Here is a 23,988-nt window from a genome sequence, read left to right as displayed (position 1 = left end):
TGTATGTGGAGTAGTAAACAGCTGTAGTTTTACTCTAGCACCAAATCTATTAATTGATTGAAATTTAATAACAACATGGCAGTAAGATAAGGCCATGTATTTCTACTTCCTTTCCTGAGAGTATTCAGTGGGAATATATGAGGAGATAAGTCCTATAAGGAAAGATAGCTGCCTGGTTCATTTCTAAATTGACTAGTGACCATAGTCTAAATTTATTGGAAATCTAAAGTAACAGAATAGGCCAAATTTACCTAGGGGGAAAACAGAAAAAGTAAGCATAAACTTCCTAGATATTCGTAATGGGGATGTTTACAAATAGGGATTATAGCAGGTTAAGAACGACGTAAGATCCACTAGAAACATCGTTAATGAAAGGGCCATTTGCAGAAGCTGGCATCTGTAGCAGGTACACAGTTTATTCCTCTGTGAATCTAAGCACTCTAGATCTGTCCTGCCAGCTTTGCAGAAACACGGTGGTAGTAGCACCTTGTAACCCATACTGCTCCTGCCTAGGTTAACTCACCACACTAAAGCAGGCAGAGCTGACAGAAGACTATTATCTCCTTAAGGCAAAAAAAAATGATCAATTTTTAATTACCTTGTTCAGCAGTACCTTGCAATTGTGTTTTTATTCTTCAGAGAGGGAGCTTTTGTTTACTCCCCAAACACCAAAGCCTGACACAAACAACAGAATGAACTTGCTGTCCTTAAAAGTGTAAGAGCTGTGAATCTCTTGGGGCTGCCTGGTTTGACTTCCTATGGCTGTTTGCAGTGTATTTGATTACAAATAATTCTTCTGGATGGAAAGTTATTTATGTTGTGTACAGGGGCAGATCTGTTGCCAGACAAATTCCTCCCAAAGGGCTCAGTACACGTAGAGAATAGGAGGAGCATCAGCAGCATTACAGATTGCAGCAAATACATCTCATGCAGAAGGCAGAAGAGCAGAAAGGAGAAAACTTTAGCGAAGGGAAGGAAGAAATACAGTGACTGAGGGAAAACCATGCTGAGGTTTTCTTCCTTTTCTTGAGGAAGAAAAGACATAAACTGACGTCAGGCGTTATACAAGCAACATGTCTCGGCCACCAGGAAGAAAGCAGGAGAACTACAAAATAGTAAGACATTTTTGTAATGTGTGATTAAACTTGTGCATGGAGTAAGAATAAGCTATTATTATATTGATGTGTTGTATACAGTCATATTTTCAAATAGCCTGAAACTACTGAGAGCCTGAGGATATCTGCCAGTATCAGAACAGAGGCACTGGCAGCATTTATGGCTACAGTGGGACTCCCTTGTGAGCTGCCAACAAGCTGTCAGCTATTAAGCAGTGACATAAAAAAAACCCTGCCCATAGGACTTGGAGTCTGAGCAGTAATACTGAAATTTGCTCTAGGAGTCTTCATATCTCTCCAGCTGCCTTGCCTATGACACAAAATTATTTCAGGAACTTAGAGCTGTTTGGATAGTTAATGGTGATTTTTGCTAGGAGTTGAGTCAGTGGAAAAGTTCTGAAAAGGGGACAGAGATCTCCACTGAAAAAAAAAAAAGATTACTATAATATAATTAAAATTAATATACATAAGTTTATGGGAAAAAAATGCTCCAACTGATTGCAAGAGTGGCTGATAAATGCAATTATGTTGATATAGTATGCTTAAGTTTCTCTAAAGTGTTTGTCAACACAGACTTTTTGCTAGAACTAGAACAATACAGAACCTGTATGGCATCTATTTACTCCATTAAAAACTTGTTAGTGCGTTTTTGGCAGTGTGCAATATTATTGTAAACAGGAGTTATCACCAAGGTGAGTTTAGGAAATGGTTCCATACTACTTAAGATTTTGAACAGTGACTTGTTAAAATGGGAACATTGAACTTTTGATGCAATGAACATTGAGCTTTTGATGCAATGGGAGCGGGAAGAGGTCTTTCCACCAAGCCATTCTTCTTTTCCTTGTGTGATTTATTTTATTGTTTTCATTAGTAGTCACTATTATTTTTCCACAGGCTATAAACAAAAAGCACCTCTAGTCTGTCCACATGCCATGGGCATGTAACACTTCCTTTAATTAATTCCTGTCCCAAAAGTTTAGTGAGAGTCAACATGGTGGCTCCCATAAAGGCCAGCTGCTACTCCTGCTAGATGCTTTCAGTTCTGCAGTGCCATGGAGGTGATCTGGCAGGACAGGGAGAGAAGAAATCTTTCCTCCAGGCTGGTGCACAGCTGAAGATCCCAGACTAGTACTTGTGACAGGATCTGTGGAGAGATACACCTTTAACCTCTTCAGTTATTCTCTGTGCTCCTTGGGCAAGCAGCTGTAATCACCCATCCCCTTCATCTTGCTGATGCAGTGGAGCCATGCCAACCACGTCTTCTGTATTAAGATACAGAAATAATGTTGCAGTGAGATTGTCCAGGCATTTGGAGAGCTAGTATAGATAGTCATTCAAGTTAATTGTAAAGTCTGATAAAGAAGGGGAAATATCAATGGGGCTGATTCTTTTCTACTTTGCTTGTTATTCTTTACACTTGTGCTGAATTGTATGTAGTATTTTTTTTCATTATTCTGAGCAAATTTTTTATATACTTCTTTTTTTTTGGGGGGGGGTAAGCAGCTGATGATCTGAATCAGATCAACCATACCTTTGTGAAGAAATTGAAAATTCAATGTATACACTTGTTCTTGTTGTAAAAGAACTAAGAGCTTGTTGCCTCAATTATTCTTCCTGCAACTGAACACTTGTCATTAATCTTGGATGGCATTTGACAGCATTTATCATTCAAATATAAATATGTGCTGTTATAGGATGCAAGAATGTACCTGATGAAAGTAATTCTATCCCAAGAAATGATATTTCTGACAAGCAAAATCCCTGCACAGAGACTCAAGTGATGATCAAGTCAGGCTCTGTCACACTTGAATTGTGCATTTCAGTGATAACACGTCCATGGACAAAAGTTTCTTGATTAATTTAAATGTTATTTTTGCTTGCTTTTAATACAGTAGCAGCTCGAAAGTGTGAAAAAGTTTGATTCCAGTTTGCTTCATTTTCAATTTCCACCTTTTCTGGCAGAGCAGAGAACTATTTGTGCTCACATACGGGGCATTGGTAGCCCAGCTATGCAAGGACTATGAAAAAGATGAAGATGTCAACACCTGTTTAGATAGAATGTAAGTACTGCTTTAAATGTTCAACTTTACTAATAGTGCTATTTGTCCACCTGTATGTTACCTTTCAGCTTTATATCTGTTATCTTATGAGTTCCACCACTCTGTCTAGGATTACAGAGAGCACGGGAATAAGGTGCAATAGTCTGTCAACAGAAATTACACTGATTTGTGAATCAAGATCACCAATCAGCTTTTGAATTCTCAGATGAAAAGTATCAGATTTGTTCTGATAGTTTACACTTGTTCCTTGTTGGTCCTTTGTTCAGCTACCTAATAATATAAAGTTCTAAATTTCGTCTCTTATTTCCATGTATTCATTTTCAACTTCCATGTTGACTGTCCTCTTCTATTTCTGCATACCCATGTTATTTCAAACTAGACAAGCTTTTTGTTTCTCACAGGTGTTTTCTAGTTAACATACATTTCTGTGGCCTTCCTGTGGCTCCCCCTCATCTAACTACGTTGTGGTTCTGTGACTTGGACAGCTAAGAAGTAGTCACAATTCCAGGTTGTAGGGATTTGGCTTAGGTGACTAAGTCAATAGGCAGACTCCTTTTGTAATCAGTCACCCTCGCCGAGGATGTAATTCCGGTGTCTGTCTTGGGTGCTCTGAATTGTCCCCTGTGGAGTGACTTTCTTCCCCGCTCCCTAGGTTAGGGGTAAATGGGCCTCTCACCTTTAAAACACCATACAGCAAGGAGTGAAAGAGCAGAAATGGTCAATGAGGAACTGATTTTTACATGGATAACCTTATTGGAAAATGAAGCTCCTATGCTTATAAGATCCTATCATCGTGACTGAGACTCCTAGGCATTATCGCAGTAAAAATAATAATATCACAGAAAATCAGCAAAAAACAACTTTTGAGCTGGTTAACAAGAAATACACTAAGGTCTTCAGCAGAAGAGTAAAGCTTATGTTTTCACGCAAAACAAACATGCAAAAATTCCCACCTGGGGCTCTGAGCAACCTGATCTGGTTGGAGATGCAGATGCTCCTTGCAGGGGGGTTGGACTAGATGACCTTTTAAAGGTCCCTTCCAACCCAAAGCATTCTATGACTTTATGATTCTGTGTTTTAATCCCTGTGTTTTTACTATTATAGCTGTTTTTATAAAATCTTTTTTGTTTTCTCTTGATAAAGACTTGATAAAATAGACAGATTTCATTAAAGCAATATGTCCATCTTTACTTCTGTGAAGATGAAAACAGCCCAGCCTGAGGAAGAAACCCTATAGATTAGCAGAGCTGTGCCAGTTTGGAGCGGTATTCTTAGGTCTCTCTATATAGGCACATATTGTCATGCATTAAATATTTCACATGGTTATGACTGAGTAGCAATTCAACATTTATTAATGATGTGAGATAACTTAAAGGTTGAATTTAGCAGCACTTAATCATTAACCAATTTAGAGATTAATAAAGTGATTCAGTAGCATATGATTAAAACAGTGGCTTAATTACAGACTCAAGAATGACAAGATTCACACTAACTTACTACAGGATATCCTAAATTGATATATATATGTGTATGTATAAGCACAAAACACACAAAGACAAACAAAAATATTTGCATTCAGTGAAATGTATGTCTAGAGGAGACTAGCCTATAGTTCAAAGTTCCCTCTTCTTTATATAGGTAGAGAGGTGGATAGAGGGGATTAACCTGCAGTTAGAAGTTCCCTCTTCTTTCTCAAATTTAGAGTAAATACCCACAGTGCACTCCTCGGCAGGCAATTATTAAGCCTGGAGAAGTTGAACTTTGCCCTGGCCTTCCATTGACTGCTGTCAGACAGTTCTTAAACATCTTCGGTCTAAGGAGGCTGTGCCTGAGAGGCATCCCAGCTCAGGGGAGATGCTGGTCACAGCCCACTGCAATCCAGGAGAGCTCCATGCGTCTCACTTAGGGTCGTTATTTATAGGATTCGAGATAATTTACATTTGTCAGGTACTTTTCCATTTCAGACCGCCTTGGATGATGGAATATTCTGGTGCTGTCCACGAGTTGCGCAGGCCCAGAATTTGAAATTCTGATATCACCCCTCTTTGGGCTCTGACCCAGGTGCAGGTGCACTAGGTTGTCAGGAGGTGATTGACTGTTATTACCATTTGCATTGTTTCCAGTAATGGGGAAAGCAGGACCCAGGTACATTAAGGAGGTGCCTTAATGCTCAAGTTCAGCACTCCCACAGTCTGTTCCTGACTTACCCTAGGTTGTTATGTTGTGTTACCTAGGAGAGGAATCGCATCAAGCACCGAGTGGCTCAGGAGCAGGGGGGTTGCACCACCACAAGTCCATAGTGAGAAGGGTGTTTTTCACTGTAAAGTTGGCAAATAGCTCCTTGTCAATTTATTATTCATGTGACTTTGCAAAATCTAAGACATAAAAGTTGAAAAGGATCTAAGTAGTTACGTACATCACCAATACATACCTTGTTAACTGCTGATGACGTATTTACCAACATTATTGATATTGATATTTAGGCAATAAATAAATATTTCATTGTTTTCTGATGCATGACATGCTGCAGTTTTAGACTTCATGCTGCCAAAACCACTTTTGATCTTGTCATCACATTAGACATCAGATCACTTTCTGGTTTCTGGTCAAAGATGTGGCACAAAATCAATAAGAATTATGCCATCAAGTGCAGGCTGCTTCACTGAGGGTGTAGGGCCTCTGACAAACAGGCAGAGACTGCCAACATCCACATAAATGGAAGTGAAAAATTCCCTGAAAACATTTCTGAGTTGAGTTCATATTCTTTCATAACATTTGTGTCAATCTCTTTCCCTTTATCAAAAAATGTTTGGAGGCATAGCTGTTTTTCACACTATGTAGTTACTGAACTTTGTTAATGTGTGAGAGCTAAGAATGAATATTTGTTTGTTACTTCATTTCTCTGAAATTGTAGTGTTTTCAATACAAAATGAAGGTAGTGTTGTACTGAAACTGTATTACCTAACAACTTTTGGATTCTTTCTGCAACTAGTAGATGAAGGGAGTGAACATGTTAGAAAAAAACACAAAGAGGGAATTGTGGAGAAAGAGTTAAAATTGAGATGAAGAGATAAAATGATAAAATGAAAGAGATCAGTTGTGAGTCCACTTCCTGAGGGTTTTCCCGGCACCTGAACGCTGCCATGAGGGTGCCCAGGATTTGCTGGACTCCGTACCAGCCCAGAGGTGAATGCTGTGACCTGAAGGGACAGTTGCTTTGTTCTCCTTGACAGAGAGAGTGGGAGATGAACTCTGGGGATCACTGAGGAATGAAGAAAGTCCTGTGCTGTGTTATCCTATCCTGTTTTTAGTGACAAAGCAATATTAATCAAGTGTATTATTTGTATATTATATAGCGAACATCTAATATGTATTAATATATGTAAATATAAATATATATGCAGACAATGTGTATATAAACAACATTCATACTGTCCTTGGCAGGCATATTATGCTTAAAGGAGTATGATTCCTTAAATGACATGAACAGCAATCCCACTGTGCTGCAAAATGTGGTAGAAAGAAGAATCTAGACCAGAAAAATCTGTTGTCCTCAAAGCCATTGATTTAGAAATATGCAGCTGTTTTGCTGAGAAAGCATAAGAGACAGATTAGGGAGATGGTAGGTGGAAAGAAGTGCCCCATTTTGAATGTTAACTTTCTTTGTTTTCTTCTTAGGGGATATGGCATTGGCATAAGGCTGATTGATGATTTTTTAGCCCATTCAGCTGTGAAAAAGTGCCGCAGTTATTCTGAAACCGCCGACATGATTGCACAGGTAAATAAGGTTTACGTTCTCTAGAGCTTCAGTGGTCTAGCTTTTCCCTCCTCCTCTGTCACTTTCCTCTAGAACAGTTAGCTTCATTTTCTGCTATGTCATGATTTTCTTATCAAAACCCACTCATCTCCATAATTGCACCCATGCTTCCATTAGATGATCCTTTTCCTTATCTATAACTTCATATCAACTAGTAGCTCACAGAGGTTGGCCTTGAGAGGAGGCATCAGTTTCTACCTCTGTAGCATAGTGCTACATCAGGCTGGGAAAAAAACCAACATTCAACAGAACACAAAAAAAATGTGATGTTTAGTGAGATAAGAATTTTGTGGATGGCCTTGATAAACCCGCAGTGGTAAGTTTACCACAAAGGGTCATGAGAACCACAGAACTGGTTCACGCGGGTATTAGTTTTATATCTGAGTTGAGGACAGAGAACACAGAATGGCGTACCACCTGTGAGAGGCTGCCAACCTCTGACCTAAACTGACCTTAAAGTCAGTTTCTAAGCAGAAGTTCAAGGTTCTTCTATTCCTAGTAGCCCATGAGGTGTTTTGCCATTAGAAGAATGAAAAGGTTTCTTTTTATGTGCTGCAACTTAAGCTGATTTCTTCTATTCTTGCCAGAGAATGCGGCAAAAAACAAAAAATGATCCTGTTTTAACAAACTTGAAATCATATATTTCCTCACTTTTTTTCTTTTTCTATGAGCATAAGCCTTAGCCATCTCATATAGATCTTAAACTTTGATATTCTTACTTCTGCCATCTGAATTTCCTTAGCATCTCCATAATTATCTTGGATGTTTTTTAACCTTGAAATAGTAATATTAGGAATAAGCTGCAGGATTTTCTGCAAAAGGAAGGCTCAATGGTAGCAAAGAAGAATTGTAAGAAAGGAAAATGAGAGGAACATTTTCCTCATTACCCACAAATCTTATAATAAAATCAAAAAGATAAAATCAGAGTGGGTACTTTCGCCTTGTTTGATGGAAGTTTCCCTTTTATTGAGTAGTCTTTCACACTAATGTCAGACAAGTTTTAGGAAGAAATTTAGTGGCAATACACAGGTTTCTAAAGGTCAATTTTTGCCACCATGGGCCAGTCAGATTTCCTGGGGAAGCTCAAAGAAAAATCCATGGGGATGTCCAGCCCCTTTAGACTGCTTAGTCACTATAAAGGAAGTGGTAGGTCATAGATACTGAATTAGCTCAGACTAACACCTGCTCAGGTCATGGTGAATCTTTTATCCTTTATGATTTTCAGCTATGCAGTGTTGCCAGTGAAGACATGCCTGGCCTTTCCCAATGGCAAAAATTAACCACACTTTATAACAAATAACAAAATAAGTTGTTTGTTTTAAGAGGGAGGGATCAGAGCATCAGTTAGTTGAACTGAGATTAATTTCCATTGGCTCATTTTAGGAGACAAAAATATGCCTGGCATACTTTCGGATTGCTTGAGACTTACTGGCAGCATCAGCTAAATGTGGGCATTATGTTTGACTGCTGACTGCAGAACTGGGAAGCAGCAGGCTTTCTATACAGTGAACTAAGGCACCAGTATATGCTGGCTGTACAGGAGTACCTTAGTTCAAAGTGTACATAGATGTTGTCAGGTGATGTGTGATCCTGCTCATGTTAACCACGTCAGAAATACCGATGTTACATCTGGCTGAAATGGAGGGGCAAAAGTTATGTTATCATTCCAAAATGCTTGTCTCAGAGGAACTCATGGCTGTTGCAGAGCAGAGAAAGGACATTTTTGCATTTGCTGTTGCTGGTAGGGCTATAAATTGCACATGTGCACAGCACACACATACACCGTGATCTGCCAAAGTTTAAAGCAGAAGCAGGTGACGTTACTAAAAGCCAGCCAGATCCCATTATCTCCTAACAGAGTGGAAAGTAAATTTCTTCCTAAAGTAAAGTGTATTATGGAGTCTCATATCAGCATCATGTGTAACAAAGCTCCTCCTTTGGAGGAGCTGAGCTGCAGTAGAGGATCCACTGGAGACAGTGAGGATAGCTGAATGAAAATGAGACAAGCAGCATTTCAATCACTGTATTAAAATACAATCTTGTTAAAAGAATGATATCAAGCTGCAAAATAATGGGTTTTTTTACACTTTTGCGTTCTTCTTCAAGTGGTATTTGTACTTTATTTTCTCTGGATTTTTACATGTGTGCCAGATATCTGTTTCTCAGGGTCTTGTTTCTCATGGTTCCCTTATTTACAAATGCTTTAGTACAGTTCAGCCATCATTCTTAAGTACAAGGGATTCAACAACAAAATACAGTGAGAAATTAACTGTCAAAGTAAAGAAAAAGACACTATTTCTCTGCATGTTGTACTTCAAAAGAGACTTGCTGAGAAAAATAAGATTACTTGGAAAGATTGGAACAAACTTTAAAGAACACAATCCCTTGGAAAGACTATTTTTAGAAAGCTAGAAGAGGAGTTCTGGTAGTAGGAGTATAACCTTTCTGAGGCAACATGTGATATGAGAAGCATTTTCACTTTTCTTTGGCAAAACGTTTTAAAATAGTCTTCAAGCATATTTGTCTGAGGCACATACCAACAAAGCAAATGTAAAATGACCCGGCAAGTAACTGCAAATACGCTCTTAAGGTTGTCAGTTCAGAATTACAGTGCTGTTTACGTGATCTCTTTAACTCTTCAGCAGTAGAGTTCCCAGCCAGGAGAAAGTGCTTACAGACTTAACTGCACTAACTCTTCCGAGGTAGAAATCTGTTTGAGTATGAGTGTGTAGGGTAAAACCAGTTCAAAGTTAGAGTAATTAAGGCAGTTAAGCAGTTCAAGTAGTTAAGAGCCAAACGTCCTGTTAACATAGCTGTTATCCTGCAGTCCTTTGGAAAGCAAAGGAGAGGTCTGTGAGAGCAAGCTGTGGGTGTTCCCTGTGGAAGTGGAAAGAGATGAAGCAAAGGAAAAAACATAAAATGAGCCGTATTAATAAATGAATACTGGAGGAAAGGCACACCTAAGGCAGCAACTGAGGGCTTAAAACTTCAACCACTGGTTCAGACTGCAAAGCCTGGGATTTACTGCTAGCTTATGCTGGAGTGGAGAAGGGCCAAAAAGTTTTGATGATGAGACAAAGTGAGTCCTTCTACACTGAGTTCCCATGGTGCTCCTTGACTTCTTGTGTTTGTGCTGTGACTTTGCATGGTTGTAGTTGGGGTAGAGTAAAAAAAGATAAAATAGGCCATGTAACAGTAGGCTACCAGCTAACTGGCAACTTGGGATAAGAAAATGGAAACGAACTGAAGAATGGTAGTAAGAACAAAGCTCAGCTGAAGAAATAATGTCCAAGACTGGATTCAGAATTTGCATCTGAGTATAACTTTTGAAATTAGGGTGATAAATTTGCTCTATAATCTTACAAAATCAAATTTTTGCTTCAGTTCCTCCTCACAAGACCTCTAGCATCATTGGTTTGATCCAAAGTAATGCAAAAAATAAACAGCTTCTGGTTTTAGATCTAACCCTAGAATGATGTTACTGTCTATGGCACGGTGTCACCATGCCTCAGGAGATGTCTGTGTGTGCTACAGGTGGGAGCAGCCAGGCCATGCCCTCTGGTGCACAGTGCGCTAGCGCTGGCTCACAGGCTCCATAGCTGTGTTAGTACAGTGCTGTGCCTAAGGATATATATCTCTTGGTGAAAAGCACTGGCTGGAGAGATGGGCTTTATTGTGGAAGCTCAGTGTCCCATGAATGCAGCAGATGGACGTCTCTGCAGCTACGTGTAGAGGGAAACTTGAGGACCACCAGGGCTGGGGTAATCCAACCACATCACCCCCAAGCCCAGAGTTGTAGGACAAGAGAGGCGATTCTCCTTCCCCTGGAAGGTCCTGCCACAGGGTCCCTGTATATTAACATGTGGCCAGTTTGAAAGTCTGACAGGAGCTGGATCTCAGCAGTGAGAGGGAAATGCATACAGCAGGTTGCTGTGCTAAGTGGTAGACAGTAAATGGAAAAATGAAGTGCTTGCACTGTAAAGAGTAAAGTTTCTGAGTACATGGAATCAGCAACAGATGGCTTTAAAGCATCTTGCTCTTCCCAAACACTGACTGTGGAAAAGTACTAAGAATGAAGGGTATGCTAGCAAAAATGTTATTTTGGCTGCCTTTCCCCTTCTAACCGGATTGATTCTGATCCTTTATTAATCTTGTTATTTTATGATCTGAAATTATGGTTTCAATTTTTTTAACAGTGTATATTATTACTTACTGTGCAACATTATGTACACATGCAATGTTTTGTAGTTAAAAGTCCCCAGTAGTATATACAGGTAGTGGCATCCTAGGTATTTCAGTAATTCTAGACTGCATTTGAGCACCATCAAAATGTTAATGAATTTTCTTTTTGCTGCTTGAGAAAGATAGGATGCTGGTTGAGACTCGGAAAAAGGACGTTGGTACATTTTTAATTCTGACTGCATAGATTTCTTGTCTGACATTAAGCAATATATAATCCCATAGAAGTGCAAGTAACATTTTAAAAAGAGAGATTTTGCTTTATGTGCGTGTCATTTTCATGGTGTGCCTATGTACATAACTAAACAGATATTCTTTTTTCTTCCATTTCATATAGATAGAAATGAGACAGATTTATGGATGCAACTTTCAAAACTGCTCATTCGTTTTACTTCCCTGTCTTTTGGAGTCACAAAGAAAAGTTGAAAAGACCTTTGTTTCACCCTCTGAGAAGATGTGTATGGTACTTTTAAAGGAATTTCTGTCCTGTCATAGCGTGGTTTTTACAAAAATATTAATGTCTATTCATTGAATTACTTACGTAGGGACTGAAATTATTTTTTCTGCTGAGACTTTAATACAATTTTCACTTTATAGCTTTGTAATTTTGCCTTAATTTGGTGCTCCATTGCAAACCAGCTACTGGTTTTGCATAGTTTCCATGCAAGTTCTCTTTTACACAGGAAATATTAACAATAGAATTTGGACAGATTCATCATACCGTAATGCGAAGTACAGCTGAAACTAAATTGAAAGCATATGAGGGCCCAGCGTGTGTTTTTGTTGTAACAAAGACTTGAAGTTTGATGGAGCAGCAGATGTGTAGAGTTGAGAATTTAAATGAGAAAATTGGGTTCTCACAGAGAAGAAGAAATATTAAGTGGAGGGACAAAGCACAGAGAATTGAGCAGAAGTTTCCTGTTTATTTGTGCATTCATATTTTGATGGACATCAGAGTTAATGCAAAACCTAAATTTTCCAAGAGAAAATTATGATTCTGCTGTTTGTTTTTTTTTTTTTCCAGTTTGTTTTGGATAGTATTGACAATAGTCTTCACCTGTTTCTGAGCTGCCATGGTAGCTGCTGAACTTCAATTCCGGGACAGTGTTGATACAGAACAGCTTCTGTGATAGCTGCTTGAAGGACAGGGTTAAATTTGCCAAAACCAAATTCCAGTTGAAAACATAGGGTCAAACTGACTTTTATTTTTGTCTCTTTTTGTAGATGTATTCTAGCATCCACATGGCAATTGCATTAAGTCACATAGTTAGAGTAACACAGCCCTGGGAACAAGGATCAGCGAGACACTTAGGCTCCTACCAGGCACATGTTGCAGCACTAAGTGCTCAGCAGCTGCTCTTGGACATGGGGGTGCTCTCAATATGAGTTACCTGTTCACATGAAGCAGAGTAAGGATGAGGGGAGGAGAATGCCCATTGGTTTTACCCCTCCATAATAAAGGAGAAGGCCAGGCTGGGAAACACTCCTGTTTCAGGTGGTTCTGGCTACTCAGGTGCAGACCCTTGAGCTTTCTCCTGAGGAAAAAAAAAGGGTGCCAAAATGCCAGAAGTCCACAGTGGGATCCCTCTGTCCTCCCACCTTTCCTTTTGCTGACTGTGCCTTTGCCCCTGTGTCCCAGCTCTTATATCACAGTGGAGACCTCATCCTTATGTCAACCAACTTGTTACCCATATTCCTTGATCAGCTCATTAATCTACTTAGCATCCTCCTCTTTGCATCCCTACTTGCTTTCATTTTCTGTGGTACCAGGGAGAAAGGAGGTGGAAAAATGGCTTTTGGAAGGGAAGTGTGGTCCAGGAAGTGCAGACATCCTGTTAGGCCATGTCTCCTCTTCCCTTGCACATAGGGAGGAGGTGAGATGGGACTGGGCAGTAGATGTTGGGGCATCTCTCACAAAGAAAGAGAAAAGCAGACAAATGGAAAGGGACATGCACCCTGAAATTAGATAGTTGTTGTACCAGGAGAGGAGCCTGGGGAGAAAAATGCATATGTGCTAGATATGGTGTCAGACATGCCTGCTTTTGTGACTTTCATTTTGGCAGTGTCACCTCTGTGCTTTCAGCTGCAGCAGGTACATTTAGGCATATAATATGTTCTAAGTCTGCTGCAAAGTGGGTCAGCTGGGATAAACAACTTCAAAATGTTTGCTCAAAGACCACAAGTTCTTCCAAACACGCAGAAAAAAATTCTAAGCAGACAGTGGAATTAGGTCTTGGATTTTATTTTTAAAAAGAGTAATGGTCTGTAAATGTGGATACATGTTTGTTTTTTTTTTTTCTGCTGAAGAAGTGTAGTGAGTATGAGAACAGCTGGGCAGAGTATCTTGTTTTCTTGATAAGAACCTGGTTCAAGCAGAGCAAAAATATGATTCTTTGCAGACTCAGGGAGGCTGACAGTAAAATGCATAAAAGGCTGCCCTGTCACCCCAGGGGAAGAAACTTGGCAGAAACTTCGTTCTCCTTTTATACAGTGTTTGCAAGGACTCTGGACACCCTGTGTAAGAGCCACATGGTGAATTCCCAGTGGGTGAGGTAATGCATAGGGCTCTGGGGTGAAACACATTTGTCAGAAGCACTGATTGTGCAGTCACCTCACCTGCATTACCTGCCAGTTCCTCTTGCTCCAGACACTAAGTTTCCTAAGTTATTCAGAAAAATGAAAATCAGCCTACTGAAAAAATATTTTCTTGTCTTAAAATGTGGAATTTCCTTCCAGGCCCTCTGTTGTACACTGGCTGCAGGCCCAATACAAACAATATTACGTAGCTCTACAGGCTGCACCCAGTGCCCGAAACCCACTCAAAACAGGGGCTTTATAGCCGTACAAAGAGAAATTCTTGGTGGGAGAATACCAAGCACTCTACAGAGGCAAAATATCAGTGATGCATTTCCATTATTGTAACAAAGCACTAACAAAAACTGATTGTGTTTCAAAATAGTATTTTATTTTTTAACAAAAGCACAAAAATGCCGAACCATTTGGTAAGTTCAAGTTCTTGGTACCTTACACTTCGTCTGTAAGGTTTGTCTGAAAAATTACCTGGCATCTCACTGTCAATGCAAGTCACTGCCCCGTGACCCAGGCAGATGTCTCAGGGACTAGAAGACCAGGGCTGATCACTGTGACCATCCATGGCGTTCTAGATGCAACAGGAGTCCAAAGACACTGAGACACCTTGAGCGACCACTGGTGCCTCAAAACAACATTGTACCTGAAAATGGCCTGGAAATGACCTGGAAGCAAATCCTTTACTTTCTGTGGGCTGTCAGAAAGCCGCACACATCTTCTATTATTATATTCACACCTTTTAAATGGTGTTACTTTATGATAGTTTCTTGATTTACATAGGACAGGTATGCTATAGCGCCTTTTACATAGGATATTTTTAAAACCCTCTTGTAGAAGTCATTATTCATCTCTTTCTGCTGTCAGCCCTTGATCTGGAGCCAGAGACATTAGCTCAATGTGAACCCTAGGTGCTGTGAAGAACTGCACCCTTTTCACTGATGTAGGGAAATAATTTCATTCTTTCCTTTTGGAGCAAGTTTGCAACTGGGAGGGAACATGATGAAGAAGAAAGAAGCCATTGTGAAAAAAATATAGAGATGAAACCAGCTAGAAGAATGCTATATTAGCAAGATACAAAAAAAAAAGCTGAAAATATATTTGATCTATGGTATTTCCCTTCTGTCTGCCAAGCCCACTGTTGTCTCCTTTTCCTCATTGATTTCTTTCTGGCCTTCCTCAACCAGCCTGTGAATTGTGCTGTAATGCTGTTTGCCACTGCTGAAAGAGTAGAGCTGGGAAGCCTCTTCCCATGCCTGCAAAGCTGGCAGGGGAATTGCTTCTGGTTCCTTGTTCTCAAAAAAGCACTTCAGGTTTCGCTCGCTCAGCTTGGTGGCGTACAGCTGGAAAATCTGCTCCAGTTGCTCCTTCTCCTTCTCTGCATACACCCGCCAGAACATCAGCTGGAGGTGGCTGACTTTCGACTGGCAGCTGGCACAGCAAGTGGTCAGCAGGGAGAGTAGAGCTGTGGTAACTATCACACACCAGCCTAAAATCTGGGAAAAGAAAATAAATGAGTTTCAGGTTAAAAAGGCCCAAGTGAAAATGCTACTTAAATGAAGAGCATCTGACAGAGCAAACACACTTTATATGGAGGGCCTGCCGCTCCTCTTGGGACCCTACTGTGGGCGTCTCATCCCAGTTTGCATTTGCTGCCTGATGTTAATGGGGCTTCCGTGTGGGGACCAAAGGGAAGCAGAAAACATCTGAGCAAGCTGATCTGGTTGAAGATGGCCCTGTTCCTTGCAGGGGGGTTGGACTAGATGATCTTTGAAGGTCCCTTCCAACCCTAACGATTCTATGATGAAGGACTGAGGCTTCTCAATAGTGCTCATTTTGATGTCTCTTTCTCAGGAAGGCAAAAGCTGATTGATTTTTACAGTGGAAGGTAAAACATTCAAGAGAAGTTGGCTTATACTAGAGCCTGGCTGCCTCCCTGTACCATTTTATGACAAACTCGGCTGAAGAGCCAAGTCCAATCCAACAGCAACGCAGCTTCAGGGACAGATGATCTTGAACCAAACCTCAGCTACAAGACTGTGTATCAAGAAAAATCTAAGAGAGGTCTAAATGATCAGTCAAATCATGGTATGGCTGAATAGTGCTAGAGAGAAAACAGAGCGGACCTGAGAGCAGGGCTAGTGTCTGGGTAATTTAGAGAGGATATTGATGAGGGTTTATTGCAAAACTATAACCATCTGGCGTGTAGTGTATTGGAATTGCTCACTGAATTCTGTCACACAAAGGGAAAAGTGCACAGCATGAATAAAAAAATCACAATCACTAGATGGTAAATGGTTTGCTATCTCTTGAAAGTAAGTGTTAAATAAAATAAAAAAATAGGATTAAGACACAATTCTGAATTGTGACGAACTACACAAGCAAAAAGGGTAAGAAACTATTGTCCCAAATCAATCAACGTTTAAAACTGTAATCATTTTTAGATGTGTTGTTTTCAGAATTCTTTTTAATTTAAAAAAAAACTAACAACAAGAAGAACTGTTTTAGCGCTAATTAGCTAGCAAGAATATAAATGATAGTCTTAAATTTAAAAAGCTTTTCCCAAATTCTTTGGTCAGGAGGTTCACTGAAATCTAAGCTATTCTTATGAACTTTTTTTTACTTTGTGAATCAGTGCTTTGTAGTGGAAGATAATTTTTATTCCAAAATTTGTCTAAAATTATCTTCTTGCCCGATCCTGTGAGAATGCTGGGAGGAGAGGGCATGAGAAAGAAGAAATAGCGTGTGCATTGCCAGGTCTGCGTTGGCACTGGGATAGAGCTCAATTCATCTACACACTGATTAGAAATAGTTTCTGTATTTTCAGAGAACTTTGTTTTTGCTGAAATATGCATAATCCAATTTTTTTTTTTTTTTTTTTTTGTAGCAACTTCAGAGTTTGACAAAATTCTGTTAGGAACATACTAAAGGAAAGAGCTGCTTCCAGGATTAGTGCATGGGCAGAGGCTGGAAAAATATGCTTGACATTGTTATTGAGGGATGTTCTGCTTTAAAGAGAGCAGAGGTGTGAACACCGTTTTTTCAGACCTAGTGCCACTGCAGTGTGTAACATTTGCAAAAAAAAACCAAAAAAAAAAAAAAAACCCCACAACCCTAACTTGTTTTCAAACAGTGGAACAAGTTCCAGTGTGGAACAAATCTTCTAGGTGTCAGAGACCTGTATGAACTAGAACTGCTTTCCCATGCTTTAGTAGTGATGATATGGAGAGCTGCAACCTTTCTCATGTGAACTCTTGCACTGACGTTAAAAAAATAACTGCCAATACAAGTCTATTTTTAGCTGAGGGAACCTAGAAAGTTTCTTCAGGAAAATACCTTAAACAGCGAAGCTTGAGAAACAGTTATTCCTAGGGACTAGTATGGAAGAATAGCTTTGCTTTCTTTTGTTTTTCCAGACACTTTGTACTGACTGATGATTTCTAGGGGTGTTTGAGAAACTGCTCTTCTTAATGGCTTTTCACTTTCTTGCAGCTTGGAGAATGAAGCCTTGTATTCTCATGCTATAAAATGACTTGCTGGTCTTTCACGATCTCCTATACATACAACTTAAAGTCTTAAGCACTATTTGTTTTTTCCTTCTAAAACTCTAAAATAAATTGCTTTGTCTGCAGTGCAGGATTTGTCTGCATTCCAATCCTGTTTGCATGAGAATTTGAAAACAAAACTGGCTCTTGAGGAGGAAATGGTTGCATATGGATGTAATTGTCTGACAAAAACTTTCTGTCTCCACAGAAGTGTTTTTCCTTCCTGCTGACAATCCATCGTTTTCTGTAATCTTTTTTCTTTTTTTTCCCTTTGTTTTGATTTTTTGTCTCTCAATTTCTTTGTGTCACAAGGCAGTGAGCAGAACTGTATCACACAAATACAGTAAAATGTAATACAATCTCAGCTTTGCATGTTCTGCTTGCTTTCTTTTGGTCTTTCTTCCTTACTCCAAGCAGGACAAAAATATGCTTTCATCTGGCACCATGAACATGAGGAACACAAACAGAAACATGTTATGTAAGCAGTCACAAATCTTATTTTCCAGTATTTTTTCTACTGTTAGTGGCCTAAGACTTCATTACAGTATCACGATGGTATAAAATAGGAGGGTGTGGTATGGATTTTTAAAAGGACAGACCCCTTTAATGGAGTGATGTGTTAATTCAGCCCCCTAAACAATCCAGTAGTTTTTTGTCTTTAGAGCAGTCTTCATTCAGGAAGAAAGCTTTAAATGGTCCAGTCTGATTGATCCTGCCATCAGCGGGACCCCCCAGGAAGTATGGCACAACTCAGACTGAACTAAAAGATGGATTTATTGCATTTTGCAAGGTTCCATCATGCCAAAACTTTGTTTATGTGAAACTGCCAGTTTTATCTTAGCATCTGACATCAGGATGTTCCACAGATAAATCACAGTGGCAGTACAAGCTGTGTAATGCCCTTTATTTATTTTTCTTACCTGGGACTGCGCTTGAAGAGTTCGTTTCAGTTCGTCACTCTCTGAAAAGGGCATGGAGCTTTTGTCACAGGCTACCTTGTGTAGCTCTTCAAAGCACTTCGCAGATTTGGTGTGGCAAACTGTGTGTAAGTAGGCAGGATTTTTCAAGCCACTCATGGCACATTCGTAAAAAGTTCCGTTGAGCAAAGCCACAGAAAGCCACATCACTGGGGCTACCAGGGCGTTTAGAGTGATTTGTCCAAAGGCGTAAAAGTACTGGCAGCCATTCCCTCTGCAGAATATTTTTCTGGGGTTCACCCAGCAGCCTGTAAAGAGTTTCCAGGTCTTGCTGTTCAGGAAATATCCAATAACTAGCAAAACAAAAGCTGGGGAGAAGAGAAATACCAAACCGTACCTGAAGTTTTCATCGCTGCAGGGGCATCTGAAAGCAACAATAGAAAACACACGTTCACCTCCCATTGTCAGCAGCGCCATAAAACTGTAACCTATAGCTGTTTTCTGGTTCATAAAGAATTTCAGGATTGTTTGGAAACCATCCATGTTTGATACTCACTACAGAAGTAAAAACCAAGACACTTTTCTCTTCAGTCCTAGCAGTCTGTAGTGTTCTAGCAGGGGAGAGTTCTGCAGCGGAGGAGCAGCCTGCTGCTAGCCTGCCTGCCTGCCAGCGCGCTGCCTAGATAACGCCGTGATGTCACTGTCTGGAGAAATGCACTCACACGGGACCCCTCCACTAGCAGCGCAGATGTTGCCCATTTACTGTAACACTCATCGGCAGTAGAAGGAAACCAAGCAATGCTGTGTATAATCAAATAAGTTTGCAGTCTTGGCAGTGTTGTTCTTGGTGAGTTGTTGGGTTTTTGTGACTGCAGATGGAGATCAGAGTTAAAAACATGCACTCACCCGTTGCAGGAGTTATTGAGCTGTGATTATCAAAGCTGCCGGCAGTGTAGTCAGGAACCTAATATAGACGTTAATGGTCCCAGGGGAGTGTGACAGGACTGAAAGCAGACATGTGATAACAGTAAAACCACTTCATGTGTGGTTGTAAATGTAGGAACATCAAAGAATAAGCAGCCTTCTGCTGTACTTCCCTGGAGTATTACGTAGCTCCAGATTTTCATCTCTGGCTCAAGCTGATCACAGAAGAGACAAGACTAATTTGATTTCCAGCCTGTCTCACCCCTCCTGCTATTTTCCTGCAGTAAAGCTGGTCTACGGGGTGCTACATCCTACAGTTTGCCCTCTGGTTTGCACACAACAGATGGAAACATCAGTGTCATCCTTTTGCAGGTTGCTTTCAAGATGTACCTTGGGGTCACCCCTAGTGTGAGCTGCAGTAGTGCTGCAGGAAATGAATTCTCCTTAATCCTGGACAAAAACCCACTGGTGGACTTTGTGGAGGAGCTGCCAGCAGAACGAGCATCACTTTGCTACTGTAACCTCCTCTGTGGGGTGATTCGGGGAGCCTTGGAAATGGTAAGGAAGTGCACATCTTTTTTCTCCAGTCTTTGTTAATATGCAAAAGCACTTGCTCAGATAAATGAAGGGAATTTAGTAATGTTTAACGTGTCTCTCAGATTCAATGTCTGTGTCTAAATACAAGAGGGCCAGACTGATCCTGGATGCTGAGGTGGAGAAGCACACAGGTTGGCTCACCTCCGCACTGTCCCTGCTTGGCTCTTCAGTGGCTGACTTAGGTGCAAAAGCCAGATGGGGCTGAGAAGCCAGCTAACACGTCATGTGGAGAGCCAGGGGAGCATGCTGGATGACTCCGCTGCTCCTTAAGCCTATCTTTCTGCATAATTGTAACCACTAATAGCCATCCCTGATTCTTTCCAAATACATGAAGATAAATTACATTCTCAGGTTATCGCAGTGCCTACTGAAAGGGAGAACAAAGTGTGGATGAGTATAATGTTGAAACGAAAGCATCAGAAGTGCATCAGATGTCATTCCAAATTTTGTTCTTAAATTTAAGACTCTTAAAAAAGAATAAACAAAGGACATGATTTGAAAGTCACCGAGTTGTACACCTTCTGTGGCATTTTCTGGAAGATAACTTTTTGGGCTGCTTTATATTTCTATCAGTATCTAATTTGTCGTATAACTTATGTTTAAAAAAAAAAAAAAAAGCTGTGCAAGTATTATGTAGGTACATCAGTCTCAGAACTATAGTATTCCAGTGTATATAAACTTACTTTTTATTAACTTAGTTGGGAAAGATATTTTAAAACAATCTAGAAATAAAAGTAATGGTATTAAAATAGAAGACTGGACATAAGGAAAAAAAAATTTATGAGGGTGGTGGAACACTGGCATAAATTTCCCAGAGAGGTGGTGGATGCCTCATCCCTGGAAACATTCAAGGCCAGGTTGGATGGGGCTCTGAGCAACCTGATCTGGTTGAAGAAGTCCCTTCTTCTTGCATGGGGGTTGGACTAGATGGCCTTTAAAGGTCCCTTCCAACCCAAACCGTTCTATGGTTCTATGACTCTAAATCTCTTTCTTATGAAACCTGAGAAAGGGGGTCCCCTTGTGGTAAGAGAAAGAGAAAAAGCTTTTTATTCTGGAGGAGGGGGGAAAACTGGGCATTTCTTTGCTTAACTGATCAGACCTGATTCTTTCTAGGTTCACTTAGCAGCAGAAGTTACCTTCCTCCAGGACAGGCTGAAAGGTGATGCTGTGACAGAAATAGGAATTACGTTTTTGAGGAAGGCTGAAGACAGAAAGCACAAAAGAAATAAATGAAAGACATATTGGGAAAAACCCTTGCTGAGGGATAGTTTGCGCCTTTTGTTTCTGAAGAAGACATGCAGGGTAAAAAACACTTCGCTGAGCCAGCTGCACCAGTCATACATTTGAAAGGTGAAGAGAGCTGGGCAGCAAACAGGAGGGGAAGAGCAGAGGGAAAGCCATCTTTATTGTCACGACACAGATATCGGTATAAAAGATCAAAATGGCTTGCCCTTCCTTTTCACATAACCATGCTCTTGAGCTCAAAGGAGTATTTATTTTGGTATTTAGTGCACACTGGATGCGAAATATTCATTCAGACACCAGCTGTTTTCAGCTAAATGTGACCACCTTTTCCCATTTTGTTTGTTGGTAATGTTCAAAAGCATGGTTGCTGAGAGATGCTTTATTTCCCTGGCTGCTTGTGGTTAGGAATAATGAACTTATCCACTGAGACTGCAGTATGCAGTGTCTCGCTATCAGGTGCCTGTTTTGATGTGGAATGGTTTGCCATTCATTGTCCTCCACACCAGACATCCTGCTCCCTTTGAAACCAGAGAGGGATGTGACTTCACTGGTGGCAGGATCTAGTTCCTTGTGGCTCTTTCAGGTCCCAAATGCAGTTTTGCTGGCATGCCTGTTCAGCCCTGTGCATATGTCAGGCTGTACCGCTCTGATGACCACAGCAATGCTTGTGTTGCTTCAAGCTATTGGCCTTTTCATGGCAGTATTCTCTTCAAGAGCACTGACCTTATAACAAAACTGAGTAAAACATGGTGTATTTCATGTATAATCACTGTAGATCTGTACTTCACCTAAGGAAACTGGAATAAAAATTTAGATTGCCACAAAACCAGTTTGCTGGTCATTGTGTTTGTTCTTACCTGACCTTTACTGGCCATTGAACATGGGCCACTTGGCAGTGGACTTGTGTTACCACAACATGACTTTGAAGTAGAGAAATAGCTGCCTCGCAGAGACCTGAGTTATAGGAAACATTTATTGTTGTCCAGTATAATGCAAGATATCTGGGTAAGGGTTGGACAAAAGCCCAGGTCCCAAGTCCTAGCGCAGTACCCTACCCACAAAGCCAGCTCACCTTCTTCTCACCAATGTGTTTTAAATGAAAATACAAACCCTCAGTTCAATTTGGTGAAGCCCAGAGTTACCTCTGATTCTATCACTGTGATTTGTACCCTCATCTCCTGTGTTTCCCTCAGTCTGTTTACCTCTTAATCCAGGTAAGTGAGGGGCACCTCTGACCTTGGGGACAGCAGGGGTCACTCCCACCAGAGCTGTACGATCCTGACGATCATCTTCCCCTCTTTATCTTAACAGTGATGTACAGTGGTGGCGTAGCGTAATGGAGCTTTAAGAGAACAATTTTGTACAGAACAAAAATCAAGCTAGTGATTACCCAGCCTTGGGGTCAGCCCAATGTGCTGTTACCTGCTATGGATAATGAGTGTTACAACCAGTAACCAGTAACTAGTTTCCCTCCTTTTTTTTTTTTTTTTTTCACAAGTTCTTGTGGAGTTAGCCCGATTCCACTGCCTGGGCAGGAGCCCTCAGTGAGGTTTTGGCTGGTGCCCAGTTGGCTGAGTTGGACATGTGGTGGTTTTAGTTGACCATAAAAAAGTTCTTTACAAGGCAATGGCCATTCTTCCTTTTTCTGGCAGCATCCTATCAACCATATATTCTCCTCTTTTTATTATTATCTTGAAAGTGAATAACCTATACTGTCCTTTTGTGAGATACAATTCTCTTACTTAAACCTCTGTTGCACTGGACTTGTGCACAGGTGTGTGTGCATGCACACACCTGTGGTAACACGTTCTGTAGAGGTCTGCACCAGCTAAAAAAAGTCAGTCACCATGTTGCAGTGACAGGTAGGCCAATTGCTGTATCTTCAGGGCCTGTTAAAGAGTTTCTGCCTGCAGGCCTTAGGTAATAAAAGTTAGGGCTGGATATTACAAAATTTTTAAAGCAAGGACTGCTAGTGTCATCCTGGGGCCTTTGCAGTCTCACCACACTGGCTTTGGTGTGGCTAAGGCTTCCTTCCCATCCTTCAATGCCAAACATTTGCAATGATGGTCTGTGTAGGATGTCAAAGCTGGTTTTTTTAGGTTTCAATATTTCAGAATAAACAGCCCAAGGAAATCTGTACTACTACTTGGACATGGTAAGTTTTGAAGGATGAGTTTCCACCATGCAAATGAATATATAGAAAGAATGCCTGAGTCAGTCAAGGCAACGTGGATTTGAGATCAAGCCAAAAGGTGGCATGAGGCTGCCAGGCAGGCTGGGTGCTAGTTCATACTCGTACTGTGTCGCACTTGTGTGTCTGGTTGTGCAGCAATCGCTTCTTAGGCTGAGCTCTGTGCTGGTGCTCAATGCACACTTGTTTTGCTGTTAGTGTTTTTTGTATTTTCTTCCTTGTCGTAGTTCAGCTGGATCACCTCATGCATTGTATTCTAAAGATGAAGCAAATAAATGTTAGGTAGAAAACCAGTAATAATAGAAGAAATAGTGCCCCACACTACTTAAACATTAGTTGCTGATATTAGCTGCCCTAAGCACATACAGTTTTTTGCTTGTCTTGCCTGGTACCATACTCACAGAAGTGTTCCTCAGTGTTTCATTTTAGTGTAGGCCCTTCTTTTGAAGGTGGCTAATGGAGCACTCACAAGTGTGCTGAAGCTTCTCTTTGAAATGTCGTTTGTTATAAATGTAGTTACACAAAAGATACAAGTGTTACATAAAAGTGAGGAAAAATCAAAATTCAAACATGACTGCATACAAACCCAATATATAATACCTACTTCTGTCCTTAAACACAGATATAAAGCTTTTCCTTCCCCCAAAAATCACTTTATCTGTGAAAAACAGACTGCCATCATTGTCAGCAAACTTGAAGATACGTATAGCAGTCCCATTTGGAGCCTTTGCTCATTGATTTTAATGAGAAGT

At 40.5% G+C, this 23,988-nt stretch overlaps 2 protein-coding genes across 2 annotated transcripts; one reads left to right on the top strand and one right to left on the bottom strand.

The window, feature by feature from the left end:
* Positions 1–960: 960 nt before the first annotated feature.
* TRAPPC3L (trafficking protein particle complex subunit 3L) lies at positions 961–21,874 on the top strand. Its single transcript, XM_010115341.2, has 5 exons — positions 961–1,115; positions 3,078–3,175; positions 6,854–6,953; positions 19,576–19,761; positions 20,914–21,874. The coding sequence occupies exons 1-5, from the start codon at positions 1,074–1,076 to the stop codon at positions 21,031–21,033; spliced, it is 546 nt and encodes a 181-aa protein (XP_010113643.1). The 5' UTR covers positions 961–1,073; the 3' UTR covers positions 21,034–21,874.
* CALHM5 (calcium homeostasis modulator family member 5) lies at positions 13,459–19,064 on the bottom strand. Its single transcript, XM_010115340.2, has 2 exons — positions 18,283–19,064; positions 13,459–15,313 (listed from the first exon to the last, which is right to left on the bottom strand). Exons 1-2 carry the CDS (start codon positions 18,820–18,822, stop codon positions 14,924–14,926), a joined length of 930 nt encoding a protein of 309 aa, XP_010113642.2. The 5' UTR covers positions 18,823–19,064; the 3' UTR covers positions 13,459–14,923.
* Positions 21,875–23,988: the final 2,114 nt, after the last annotated feature.

The sequence above is a fragment of the Chlamydotis macqueenii genome, chromosome 3 (assembly GCF_036417535.1).
Source record: "Chlamydotis macqueenii isolate bChlMac1 chromosome 3, bChlMac1.mat, whole genome shotgun sequence".
Lineage (NCBI taxonomy): Eukaryota > Metazoa > Chordata > Aves > Otidiformes > Otididae > Chlamydotis > Chlamydotis macqueenii.
This window is presented reverse-complemented; position numbering and strand designations above follow the sequence as displayed.